The following is a 12,744-nucleotide window of genomic DNA, read 5'->3' as shown; positions in this document are numbered from 1 at the left end:
GTGTGTGTGTGTGTGTGTGTGCTTTAACACTAGGATTCATTATCCTCCTGCAGCTGCCTGGTGGTCAGAGTCTTCCCTTGCCTCCCATCATACTGGCTCATCTGGGGAATGATCCAAAGAAACCCACTGTATGCTTCTACGGGCACCTGGATGTGCAGTCTGCTCGGCAGGATGATGGGTGGCTCACGGATCCTTACACGCTGACAGAGGTGGATGGTCAGTGACATGCTGGTTCCTCAGCGCTGTGCTCACCTGAAAACAGGGTTTGCTCACAAAGTTTAAGAATTTAAAATGTGCCTCTACTCAAGCTCCAGGTCTTTAACAGTCATCCAGGACAAACAGAAGGGCTGCTTTCATAATCTACACATTGGTCATCGAAGTTGAATCGTTTTCCGTTGTGAAACTACAAAACTCTGTGCTCTTCTGTGGGGGCTTCTCAGGCACTGGGTCAGCCCTTTCTCTTTTTAAAAATGTCAAATATAATTTTTACTTATAGGAAGAAAGGTTAGTAAGAATGCACATATGTCTTTTCTCACTTCATCAATTGTAAAATCTCAAAGTGAGAGGCTGTAGTACATGTTGTTCTACAACAAACCCTAGACCCCCCAGTGAGCTTGGATAAAATAGCTGATTACCGTGCAGCCAGTGGAATGTATTTGTGTCAAATTAGCTCATTTTATCTGACTAGCTATTGACCATGCCATTTGCATGTAAGAAATTGCACTTTGCAATTTCAGATCAAGATTTGTGCCTGGAACATTAGAAGTATTTTTAAACATTGTTGCCTTAGAGGACATAGATTTTTAACAAATTCACATTGGCAGAGATGTACATACTTTTAAAAAATTTTTTTCTGCTATTATTAAAGGAAAGCTGTATGGACGAGGAGCAACAGACAACAAAGGTCCAGTCTTAGCTTGGATTAACGCTGTGAGCACCTTCAGAGCCCTGGAACAAGTAGGTGACCAGCTGTGACTGGAGCGAGGGGGACCATGGTGATGGTAACATCAATATGCTTTCTTTGAGTTGCTTACTTTGTGCCCACTAAATTGCAACATATTGTTTATTTGCCCCAATAACTTTTGGAGGTTCATGAGACAGTTATATCCTTTTTACCAGTAAAAGTAAGGCTTCAGAAGGTTAGGGCAGTTAAAGCAGTCTAGTTTGCAACCTAGCAATACCTGTCTCAAAACTAAACTAAAGAAAAGTTAAAAAATGGGTATAACTCAATGCAAAAGCAGTAGGTTCAATCCCTAGTACCAAAAACAAAACAAAACAATCCCAGTTAGTGGCAGTGACAGTGTTCTGAACATGGATTCCAGCCTGCACAGGCAGCCACTTAGCTGTGGCTAAATTCCTAACTGCTATGGTTTGATTTATTTCACTTAACATGGTCTCCAGATGCATCTGGTTTTTTTGCATATGACTTAAGCTTATCTTTATGGCAGAGTGGTACTCTACTGTGTATAAATGCCACATTTTCTTTATCCAGTCATCTGTTGATGGACATACAAGCTGCTTCCTAGATTTAGCTATTATGAGCTGTGCTGCTATAAAATGAAGTATTCCTGTATCACTGTAATGTCATCTTTAACTCTTTGGGGAAAATACACCAAAAGCTGGATCAAATGGAATTTATAGTTTTAATTTTTTGAGGAACTCTGTACTGGTTTCCATAGAGATCATACCAATTTACATTGCCACCAACATTATACAAAGGCTCATCTTCCCTCTTGTCAACATTTATTTTTGATGTCTTGATGATAGCCATTCTTCCCAAAATATGATGGAATCTCAGTGTTGTTTTAATTTGCATTTCTCTAACTGCCAGAGAGTTGGAATATTTTCCCCTTAATCGTTGACCAGTTATACTTCTTCTGAGAAACATCTATTCATTTCAGTTGCTCATCTTTTGACTAGATTTTTTTTTATTTTGAAGGGTCTCATCTTTTTTTTTTTTTTTACATCTTTATAGGTCTAGATGTTAGTAGTGTTCTGTATAAGAGGTAGCCAACATAGTTTTTCTCATTCTGCAGGTTGTCTCTTTATTCTATTGATTTTTCCTTTTGCTGTGCAAAAGCTTTTTAGTTTAGTAGAATCACATTTGTTGATTGTTGATGTTATTTTGTGTGTAATTGGGATGCTGTTCAGAAAGTCCTTGCCTATGTCTAGGCCTTCAACAGTTGCACATACTTTATATTTCAGCAGATTGCTTCTGTTTTAACATGTAGGTCTTTGATTCATTTTTATGTTAGTTTAGTATGAACACTCATTTAATGACTGGGTTACATTCCTTCAACTAGGTGATTAATTAATTGATCACTAAATAAGGAATTGTATACAGTAGTCAGAACAAAGAAATAGTCAAAGGAAATCCCAACTTGATGACTTTGCTTTTGTTAGCATAACTCTTACATGCAACAATGTAATGTATGACAGAACATAAATCTATAGTACTATTCTGTACAGTATAATTATCAAAAATTACAGCACTGTATAAATAAGGTATATGGTACAAAAGAGGACATTGAGGCTCTGTAAATGAGATGTACAGAACTTTACAAAAAAGAGATGGGTGATAAGTCCAGGTGACATAAGTCCCAACAGCATCTCAGTCATAAATTCAAACTGTTGTTAAACAGATAAGTCATTAAATGAGGAATATCTGCACATGGTGAGAAATATAAATCTCTATCCAATCTTTTGAATGTGTATAACCACTTTTCCTAGCACCTAGCACCATTGAAGAGGATATTTTTACTCCAGTGTATGTTTTTGGGTCCTTCATCAAAGATTAGATGGCTGAATGTGCCTGGAATTGTTTCTACTTCTGTTAATCCACATGTCTGTTTCTTGGTCTGTTTTAGTACCATGCCACTTTGTCACTGTAGTTTTGTAATATAATTTGAAATCTGGGACTATGATGCCTCCTGCCTTACTCTTGTTACTCAGGGTTGCTGTTGCTTTCTGGATTTCTTCTGGTTCTACATGAATTTTAGGATTGTCTTTCTAGTTCTGTGAAGGATGCTGTTGATATTATGAATGGGGTTACATTAAATTTATGCATCAATTTGGGGAATATGGTCACTTGACAATATTGATTCTGCCTATCCAGGAACAGGGAATATCTTTCCATTTTCTGATGTCCTCTTTGATCTCTTTTTTAGAGTACTGTAGTTTTCATTGTAGACATCTTTTACTTCCTTGATTAGGTTAAATCTTTTTTTTTTTTTTTTTTTTTTTTTTGTATCAGGGACTGAACTCATGACTTTGTGCTTAGCAGGCTGGCACTTACACCATTGAGCTAAATCCCCAGCCCAATTAGGTTAAATCTTAAGTGTTTAAATTTTCTTAATCTTAGTGTGAATGGTATTTTTTCCCTAATTTCTTTTTCAGTGAGCTCATTATATATAGGAATTGATTTTGTATACTGCTACATTATTGAACTTGGTTATTAATTCTAAGAGTCTTTTGGTTGAATATTTTGCATCTTATGTGTAGAATATTATGTCATCTACATATAATGATAATTTGACTTCTTCCTTTATTATTCATATCCTTTTTATTTCTTTCTCTTGTCTGATTTCTCTGGCTAATGTATTGTGTATAATATCGAACAGGAGTGGTAACAGTGAAGATCCTTATTTGTTCCTAATTTTAGAAGAAAAGCTTTCAATTTTTCCCCACTTAATATGATGTTGGCTTTTATCAGATTGAGACAATATACTTATACCTGTTTTCTTCAGGGTGTTTATCATGAATAGATGTAGGATTTTGTCAAAGGCTTTTTCTGTATTTATTGATATGATCATGTAATTTCTGTTCTTTCTACACTTTATGTGATGTTTTAAATTCCTTAATTTGCTCATATTTAATTATCCTTGAGACTCTGAGATGAAGCTTAATTGGTCATAATGTGTGATATTTTTGATGATCTGTTGCATTCTGCTTGCCAGTATCTCATTGAAGTTGTTAAAGAATCATTAAAGAGATTGGTCTGTAGAGCTCTTTTTTGATTGAACCGTGCTGTCTGGTTTTGGAATCATGATAATGCTAGCTTCCAGGAACAACTTTGTGAGTACTCATACCATTTCAGTTTCATTAAATAGTTTGAGGAGTACTGACATTAGATTCTCCCTGATGTTCTTGTAGAATTCAGGACTGAGTCGATTAGGATCTGGGCTTTTCTTACATGGTAGATTTTTTTGTTTTATTACTCCTGTAATATCCTTTCTTGTTATTGGATGTTTCAAGGTTTTTATGTCTTCTTGATTCCATTTCACATGTATCTAGAAACCTGTCAATTTCTTCTGGATTCTCCAATTTATTGGAGTACAGGTTTTTTAAGTAGCTGCTAATATTCTTCTAAGTATTGGCAGTTTTCATTGTGATTTCACCTTTTTTATTTGATTTGGGTCTTTTCATTCCTATTTTGGGTTGTTTTCAAGCAACTCTTCAGTTCATTGATTCTTCGTATTTTTTTTAGTCTCAATTTCATTAACTTCTGCTCTGATTTTTTAATTGCCTTCCTCATACTGAATTTGGGTTTGCATTGTGCTTGCTTTTATAGGAACTTAAGGTGCATCACTATGTCATATATTTGGGTCTGCTTTGTTTTTCTGATGTGGGCATTCACATCATAAAATTTCTGCTAGGACTGTTTTTACAGTGGACCACTGACTTATGACAAACCTCACATATGAAAAATTTGGGTTATGATTGAAATTTTAGGTTTCAATTACTACCAAAGTCTTGAGTTAGAAACCAAATGCCTGCTCCGTGGCTTGTGCGGTCAGAGACAAAGACTTGTGACGCCAGGCAGCATGGAATCACTCATAAGCGTCAGCCTCAGCCCAAATGCACGTTTGTGGATACGATTTCAGAGTGCTTTATATAATCACTATGACTGCTGCTATCAAAATGGCCCTCAAAAAAGATAGCAAAGAAGCTAAGGAAGGAAGGGAAGGGAAAGAAAGCAATTACAGTAGAAAAGAACAGTGTTAAAACACAGAAACAGGCGACTTTAGTTCTGAAAAGGTGGAGACTTGGCCAGAAGCAGATCCTAGCATGCTACAGACTCCCAACGAGAGAAAGTGAAGGGTCCGCTGGTTTTTGTCCTGTAAGCTCTAGTATATCATACTGACATTGTTATTTGATTCTAGGAACTGTCTAATGTCTACCTTGATTTCTTTTCTGACCCACTGATTATTCAAGAGTGTATTGTTTAATTTCCATGTATTTGCATAATTTCTGTGATTTCTCTTGCCATTGATTTCTAGTTTTATTTTGCTATGATCCATTAATATGTACAGCATAATTTCAGTTCTTTTGTACTTTCTTATGCATAGTTTATGGACTAGTATATGGAACTTTGGAGAAAGTTCTATGTGCTGCTGAGAGGAATGTGTATTTTATCTTTGTGTGGAAGGACACTAGGTATCTATGAAGTCTGTTCAAAGGTTTTGCTCAATTCTGATATTTCTTGATTTTTTTTTGGTCTAGTTAACCTATTTGTGGCAGTGGAGTATTAAGGTTCCCCGTTATCGATGTGCTGATGTTTATTTGATCTTTAATGTCCTGTAGTGTATGTTTATGAAGTTGGGTGTGCTGTTGATTGATGCAAACATGATTATAATTGCTACCTCTTTCCACTGAATTGTTTTCTTAGCCAATGTGTAGTGAACTTCTTGGCCTCTTATGATCAGTTTTGTCTGCAAATAGGCTAGCTAATCTACTTCTTTTCAGGCTCTTATTGCCGAGAATATTTTCTATCTTTTGGATTTTTAGTCTATGAAATTGTTGATTAAGTAAGTTTCTTGTATACAGCATACTGTCAAAATTTGTTTCTTGGTCCAATTTGTGTCATTTGATTAGGTAACTGGACCATTCACATTGAAAGTTATTACTGAAAATTATTACTGCCATTTCATTATTTTCCTGTTGCTGATTTTGTTTTTTGTTTTTTTTTTCTTTTTTTACTTAACTTCTAACCCTGCTGGCAATTCATTCTATTAGATATTTTGGCATTGTTAATCTCACTGTATTTTTCTAGGATATCTCTAAAAATGTTTTGAAGTATTTGTTTGGTCATGGATTTCTTAAGGTGCTCTTTATCCTGGAAAGATCTTACCTCTCCATCAGTTCTGGAAGACAGTTATGCAAGATATATGAGTCTGAGTTGGAAGTTGCTTTCTTTTAGGGCTTGAAATATTTCACTCCAAGCTTTCCTGGCCTTTAAATTTTGTATTGAGAAGCCTTCTGTAATTCTAATGAGGTTTCCTTTATAAATGATTCCTTTCCTTTCTTTAACAGCTTTAGTCTTTATGTTGGACTTTGGAGATTTTGATTATGGTGTGTAATGGAGAGATTTTTTATTAATCATGGCCATGTTAGGTTTTGTATATCTCATTTATCTGACCTTTGATTTATCTGATCCTTGACTTGCAAACTCAATTCATTCATGAGGACAGGTTGTAACTCAAATTGGCTTTGACTCAAGAGTATTTTTTCTATAAGAAATAATGGAAATACCCATACTGCATTCCAAACCTCCCAAAGCACCACTTAACTTTTTCATAATAAAAAAGAGTTGTACAATGTGTATAATTTACCAGAAATACTAATAGTATCCCTGGTGCATTCCCCAGAAAGTTACAAAATGTGCCTCATTTATCAGAAACAACAATTTCATACTGTTCTCACCATTCAAGTTGACATGTTTAGCTTGCAGGATGGGAGGGTGAAATGGAAGGTGATTATTGTTTGGAAAGAGGGACCCCTTCCATAAGGACACTAGGCTTCTGTGTCTCTCTTTGGAAGAGTCCATAGCGCTTTAACACCTGTGTGTGGCTCACTAGCTCTCAATATTTTCAGAACTAAGGTTGCCAGCTTCTCTCTTTTCTTTAGCACCATTGTTTTCTGTAGTGATTGTTTTCTTTCCCTTCCTTTTCTTCCTTAGCTTCTTTTTGACCTTTTTCACCATTTCGATAGCAGTAATATTAGTGATTATATAAAGCACTGACTGAAATCACACCCACAAACATGCGCGTCTGGGCTCAGACTAGTGCTTACATGCTGCACGGCATCGTGAGTGTTTGTTTACAACTACACAAGCTGCCAGCCAGCATTTGGGTCATAACTCAAAACTGGCAGTAAAATTCCAGGTGTAACCCAAGTTGTTCATATGGTGGGCTGGTTGTAACTCAAGGGTCCATTGTATTTAAATTATTTAAAATATTTGGAAAGTTTTCTACTACTTCTGCAAACAGGTTTTTTTTTTTTTTTTTTTTTTTTTTTTTTTGTCTTTTTCCTTTTTATCGGTACCAGGGATCGAACTCACGACTGCCTGCTTTCAAGGCAGGCGTTTATGCCGCTGAGCTAAACCCCCAGCCCCACAAACAGGTTTTTTATGCCATGTGTGTTGTCTACTAATTTTTCACTCACTCCTAATTTGTTCTCCATTATGTTATCTGTCGGCTATCAGATCCATTTTTCTTTTCTTTTTTGGTATTGGGAATCAAACTAAGGGTCTCACACTTGCCAGGCAGGTCCTGTGCCACGGAGTTGTATCCCTGGACCTATCCTGCTGTTTTAATGTGTCACGGAATGTATTGCCACTGGCATCAGCGCTATTTTCTAGTTCTGATCTTTGTCCACATTGGTAACTTTTATTGCACATACTTTCAGTAGAATTTTTAATCTCCTGAATTTCTCTTTGGTACATTTTCATGAACTCTAATTCTTTGCTAAACTGATCATTTAGTTTGTATCATTTCATTTAGCTCAGTTAGGTTTTTATCTGCATCGTCTGTAAATTCTCAGATCACTGTGTTTATTAAAGTCATTATTTGTTTAGTTATATCTTCCTTCAGGTTACCAAGCACCTTTTTGATCTGACTCTTTAGAGTCTCCTCTCTCCTTTCAAATAATTCACCTCTGTGGCTTTTGAATACCTCCCCCTAAGTGCTGTGTGGATTAGCTTTGGGCAAGTTGGGATTTTTAGGGGCATTTTGTTTTCATGTCTTCTCATGTTTCTATTGTTTTCTTGGTTTGTTTTGTTTTCGTTTTGTGCTGAGTTTTGTAAACTGACGATAATGGAAGACTGTATTGCTAGTATGAAGATCCCTTTAGTCTGTGTCTGCTTTCAGTGATGCGCTCTAGGCCTGGCTAAGAATAGGCTTTGCTTCTGTCTCCAGATCCAACCACCCGCATTGATTTGGGAGGAGAGGCTGCAAAGTATTTGAGCCAGCACAAAGGACACAAATACAACCCAGATACTGTCACTGACAAAACAAATTAGTAGCAATAAGTATGCCTTCTTGGCAGCAGCTATAAAATCAGCAATAGTAATAGCACCAAAGACTAACTGGATACTTATATATCCTAAGGACCAGTGACACAACATCCTTAACTGTAGGAAAGAGATCTATAATTATAAACTCTAAGACGAACCAAATATTGACACATAGTCAGTATCTACCATGTACAGCAACCGTGCCTCCAATAACAGAAATAGCAGAGTTAACTGACTATCTAAAGATTCATAAAGGTTAATAGTTATACAAATAAGGTTAAAGGGGTGGGCAACCATAACTGAAGAAAATAGAATTTGAAAAATTCAAGGAAAGGTGAGAAAGAAGAGGAAAAATGTGAGATAAAGGATCCTATTGAGGAATGGAAGGAAATGAATAGTATTAGATAAAAGTAATGGAAAAGAACAAAGAAGATAAACAAGGAAAGAGAAAAAAACAGCATAATAAAGAAAAATAAGAACGAAAAAACTAAAAAGAGAAAAGTAGGGTTGGGGATTTAGCTCAAAAGTGCCTGCCTGGCAATCACGAGGTCATGAGTTTGACCCTCAGTATTTCTCCCCCCACAAAAAAAAGAGAAAAGGATAAAACACCCCTCCCTTCAAAAAAAAAAAAACCAATGAAGGAAAAATTCAATCATTTTTTCATGCCTATATCTTATAATCTGAACAAGTACTTTGAAGATAACAATATGCAATATATTAACCACTGTAAATCTCCTATTATTTTGTTTTGAATTTTTTTAATTCTTTTTTCATGTTAAAATAAAATATATATAGAAGTCAAAAAAAAAAAAAAGAAAGAAAGAAAAAGAAAAAGATGAGAAAAAAAATTCCTCTGACTTTTTGAATGGGGAATTTCTTTCCACAATATGCTGACTTGGAGTCCAGGAGATCACGATTTTCTCCACATAGCTTTACAGCCTGTGGGTTTGTGATGTGGCCCCCTCCTTCAGAGGCCATTCTATCCATACAGCCCAGACTGTGCGAGGCATCCAAGTCAAGGAATGACCTTACTCACCCTGGTAGATAGAGAAAACAAACAAGTCTATAGTCTGCATAATACAGGCTGCTAGCCAGGGGGTTCACACAGACAGATGGACTCAATGCCTACACTTCCAAACGCAAATGCCTCTGAAAGCCACGCTTGCTGGGCCTGCCTTCTCACCACAGACACTGAGGCCTATGACCTTCCTGGCCTGACTTTAAACATCTGAGATGGTGTATGCGTAGGCTGTACCCTCTCTGGCTGTCTCTGGTCTCTGTCCCTCACCTAGTCACTTTGGAAGTATGATGTTAGAAACTCTGAAATGGAATTGTTTTGTGTTTGTTCTGTGACTCACTATTAAATGCTTTAATCCCTTCCCAAAATGGCACCTCAGTAAGCACTATCAGGAAGTATGATAGGTACTGTACCGGTTTCTTTTCCAACTTAACCTGAATCGCTTTAGGGATAAAACTCCATGCTGTCTTTGTAGTTGATAGCTGCTGTGGGCTTCCCTTTGGGGCTTTGATTTCTGTCTTCCTCTTTCTCTCCGTCTTCCCCTTAGCCCCAATTCTTTATTTCTCTTTGGAACTCTTTGGAACTCTCTGGGGCTCCCCTTTTCTCCCAGGGCATTAGTCTTGTCCCCTATCAGGTTGGTTGGTTGGTGAGTGCCTCTGCTGGCCCAAGGGAACGCATGGCTTGGTGCCTCTGCTGCCAAGGAAAACAATGCAGACTGGGCTTGGAGTTGGCAGGTGGCTGGAGCCAGATTGGGGAATCCATGATGTGGAATTGGCCGGGGGAATGAAGCACAGGTGGCAGGTTCCACCTGCAATTGTGACTTTTAAAAAATCCTTATGTTAGGGGCTGGGGACTTAGCTCAGTGGCATAAGTGCCTGCCTTGCAAGCAGGCAGTCGTGAGTTTGATCCCTGGTACCGATAAAAAGGAAAAAGACCAAAAAAGAAAAAAAATCCTTATCTTTTAAATCTCCTTTTCCTTCTCATCACAAAGTTTGATTTTACTAGAGACACACATACATATAAACAAATATACTAGCTATGTTGCAAATGATCAAAGAAGAAACTTCTGCTACTTGACATCCTGTCTAAATTGTTAGGTTTCTTCCAGGAGTTTTCCTTGTGTGCCCAGATAAAGGGTGCAGAGATTAAGGAGCTACACCCACTCTTTCTTGCCACAGCTGGGGAAATGCAGAGCACCAGGCACTAGAAGAGGTCCGGAAGCTGAGGTGCACTGAGCTGCACTACTCAGGCTCTGCTCTCTGTTTCCCAGAGACATGCTCAGGCAGCCATGCTCAGGTGGGCATGCTCAGGGGGTTGCAGCACTCCAGGGAGCTACTCAGAGCTCTTTGGACCAGTTTCTTTCTGCTCATTCCCAACTTACTGGATGTTACTGAACATTCCTAAAGTACGTTTAGACCCTAAATAGAGTGGCTTTGATTTCTCTCTTCCTCTTTCTCTCTGTCTTCCCCTTCCCACATTCTCCCTTGTTCCCTCCATCTCTCCCTTTCTTTCTCTTTCCATGTTTCCTTCAGAGCCAATATTTATTGGAAAATTTCTATGTAAAGGACAAACTCTTCCCTGATTTGGAAATTTTATTTCTGAAAGTTACATACCCACAAATGGAACATAAGTAGTATTGACTGCCCTTGGACAAGTTGGTTTCCTGGTTTTCCTCATCTGTGAACTACAGATTGTTTCCCTCTGCCTTACAAGCTTGTCGGAAGAATGAACTGCAGAAGCATCTGATGTCCCAGGGCCTTTGTGGGGGTCGGTTTCTGCCTTCCTCCTTTCCTTCTTCTTGCTGACAGACCATTTAAACTAATTTGATCTCACTGGCCTATCTTACTAAGAGAAAAAGCAAGTATTAATATTCATATTTCATAGATAGCAAAATGAGCTTCCAGAAGTGACGCAGCTTATCCCTGGTCCCTGGAGCGTTGAGGGACATCACAGAAATTGAATGGAGAGCTGGCTGCCGGGCTCACAGTCCTCTAATACTTGCCAAATGCTGGTTTGGTTTTATTAAATGTGATTTACTAGAAAATTCTTTAAAAAGTTTTCCAGTAATATTTCAACAATTGTGTGCTCATGAAGTATTAGTAAAGCTTTTTTTGAGTATTAAAATTTGAGAACTTCAGCCCTACTTTCTAAGATCCACAGAAGTGCTGATATATTTGAGCAATCTTTATCCCCAAATGCCCTTGTTCAGCTGAATGCCTGAAGGTCATTTATTTTCTAATACATAATCCTCTACTCATCCTGCATTAGTTGATCCGTGATGAGCCCATGCTACTCACTTGGACTGATAAGCATTTTGTACTATGCCTTTATCCATATATAATTGCCATTAGAGTTCTGCAAGTGTCCTGTGCTCCAGCAAAAGTCTTGATCTCTCTTCTTAATGTGTTTTGTAGGGATATGAAGTTATGAATTATACAGACTGAGAGATCCGGTGGGGGGGAGGAGAGAGAGACAGAGACAGAGAGAGAGAGACAGAGAGACAGAGAGATATCAAAACTAAAGACGCATTTTATAAAAATTATAAGGGAGCTATTCTGTTCTCTAACACTAACTAGTGAAAAACTCAACTTCTATTGTGCTGCAAGATCAGTGCCTTCAAATATATTAAAAGGCAGATTGAAATAATTACTGAAAAATAACAGATACTGGAAAAAAAAATATGCTGAGTCCTAATGATCATTCAAAAGAATGTTTTCATTTAGTATGCCCGGAATTATACAGACAGAAATGCATTTTATAACTGAGTAAATTTTCTTCAAAAATTTCCTTTGGGGAGACAGAAAAGTCTTCCTTCTACATTAAAGCCCTGTGGTGTGGATGCTACTGTTTCTCTAGGAACTGCTCCCCAAAATCCCTTGAAATAGCATTAAATGGATAGACCAGGTTGGGGTGCGTTCACTGAGCACTTCCTGGACTTCTTCCTCCAAACTCAGTTAAAACTTCAGTGCTGTGTACAAAGCTTAATAATGAAAATGTAAAGGGTTCATAAGTTGAATGTAAGTAGTAACTTAATGAATCTATATTGAATACAAACAAATCTTAGGCCTTTTAAAAGGCGAGTGGGAAAGACTGTACAGTCAATTTGCTCTGTTGTTAATCCAGGATCTCCCAGTGAATATCAAGTTCATTCTGGAAGGGATGGAAGAAGCTGGTTCTGTTGCCTTGGAAGAACTTATCAGAAAAGAAAAGGACCGGTTCTTCTCTGGTGTGGACTACATTGTGATCTCAGATAATCTCTGGCTTAGCAGGAGGAAGCCCGCACTCACTTATGGAACCCGCGGGAACAGCTACTTCATGGTGGAGGTACTGATGGACTCTTGTTGGTGGAGGCCGTGGATGGCAGGGAGGAACTCATTCTGGGCTCTTAGTAAGCAAAGCCAGAAACTCTTACCTCAGACACAGCCTGCAAGAT

The 12,744-nt window shown here is 37.7% G+C and overlaps 1 protein-coding gene across 1 annotated transcript in view; it reads left to right on the top strand.

Annotated features, from left to right (window-relative positions):
* The window catches only part of Cndp1 (carnosine dipeptidase 1), a 51,217-nt gene that overhangs the window by 23,342 nt on the left and 15,131 nt on the right, over positions 1 to 12,744 (top strand). Inside the window, exons 4-6 of the mRNA XM_003466504.5 lie at positions 54 to 216; positions 869 to 957; positions 12,435 to 12,635. Coding sequence (XP_003466552.2) covers positions 54 to 216; positions 869 to 957; positions 12,435 to 12,635 — 453 coding nt within the window. The remainder of the gene's footprint in view (positions 1 to 53; positions 217 to 868; positions 958 to 12,434; positions 12,636 to 12,744) is intronic.

Source organism: Cavia porcellus, unplaced genomic scaffold, assembly GCF_034190915.1.
Source record: "Cavia porcellus strain 051 isolate PalLab524CR breed Dunkin Hartley unplaced genomic scaffold, mCavPor4.1 scaffold_20, whole genome shotgun sequence".
NCBI classification, from domain to species: Eukaryota; Metazoa; Chordata; class Mammalia; order Rodentia; family Caviidae; genus Cavia; species Cavia porcellus.
The sequence above is the reverse complement of the archived record's forward strand: the minus strand, read 5'-3'. Positions and strand labels throughout refer to the sequence as shown.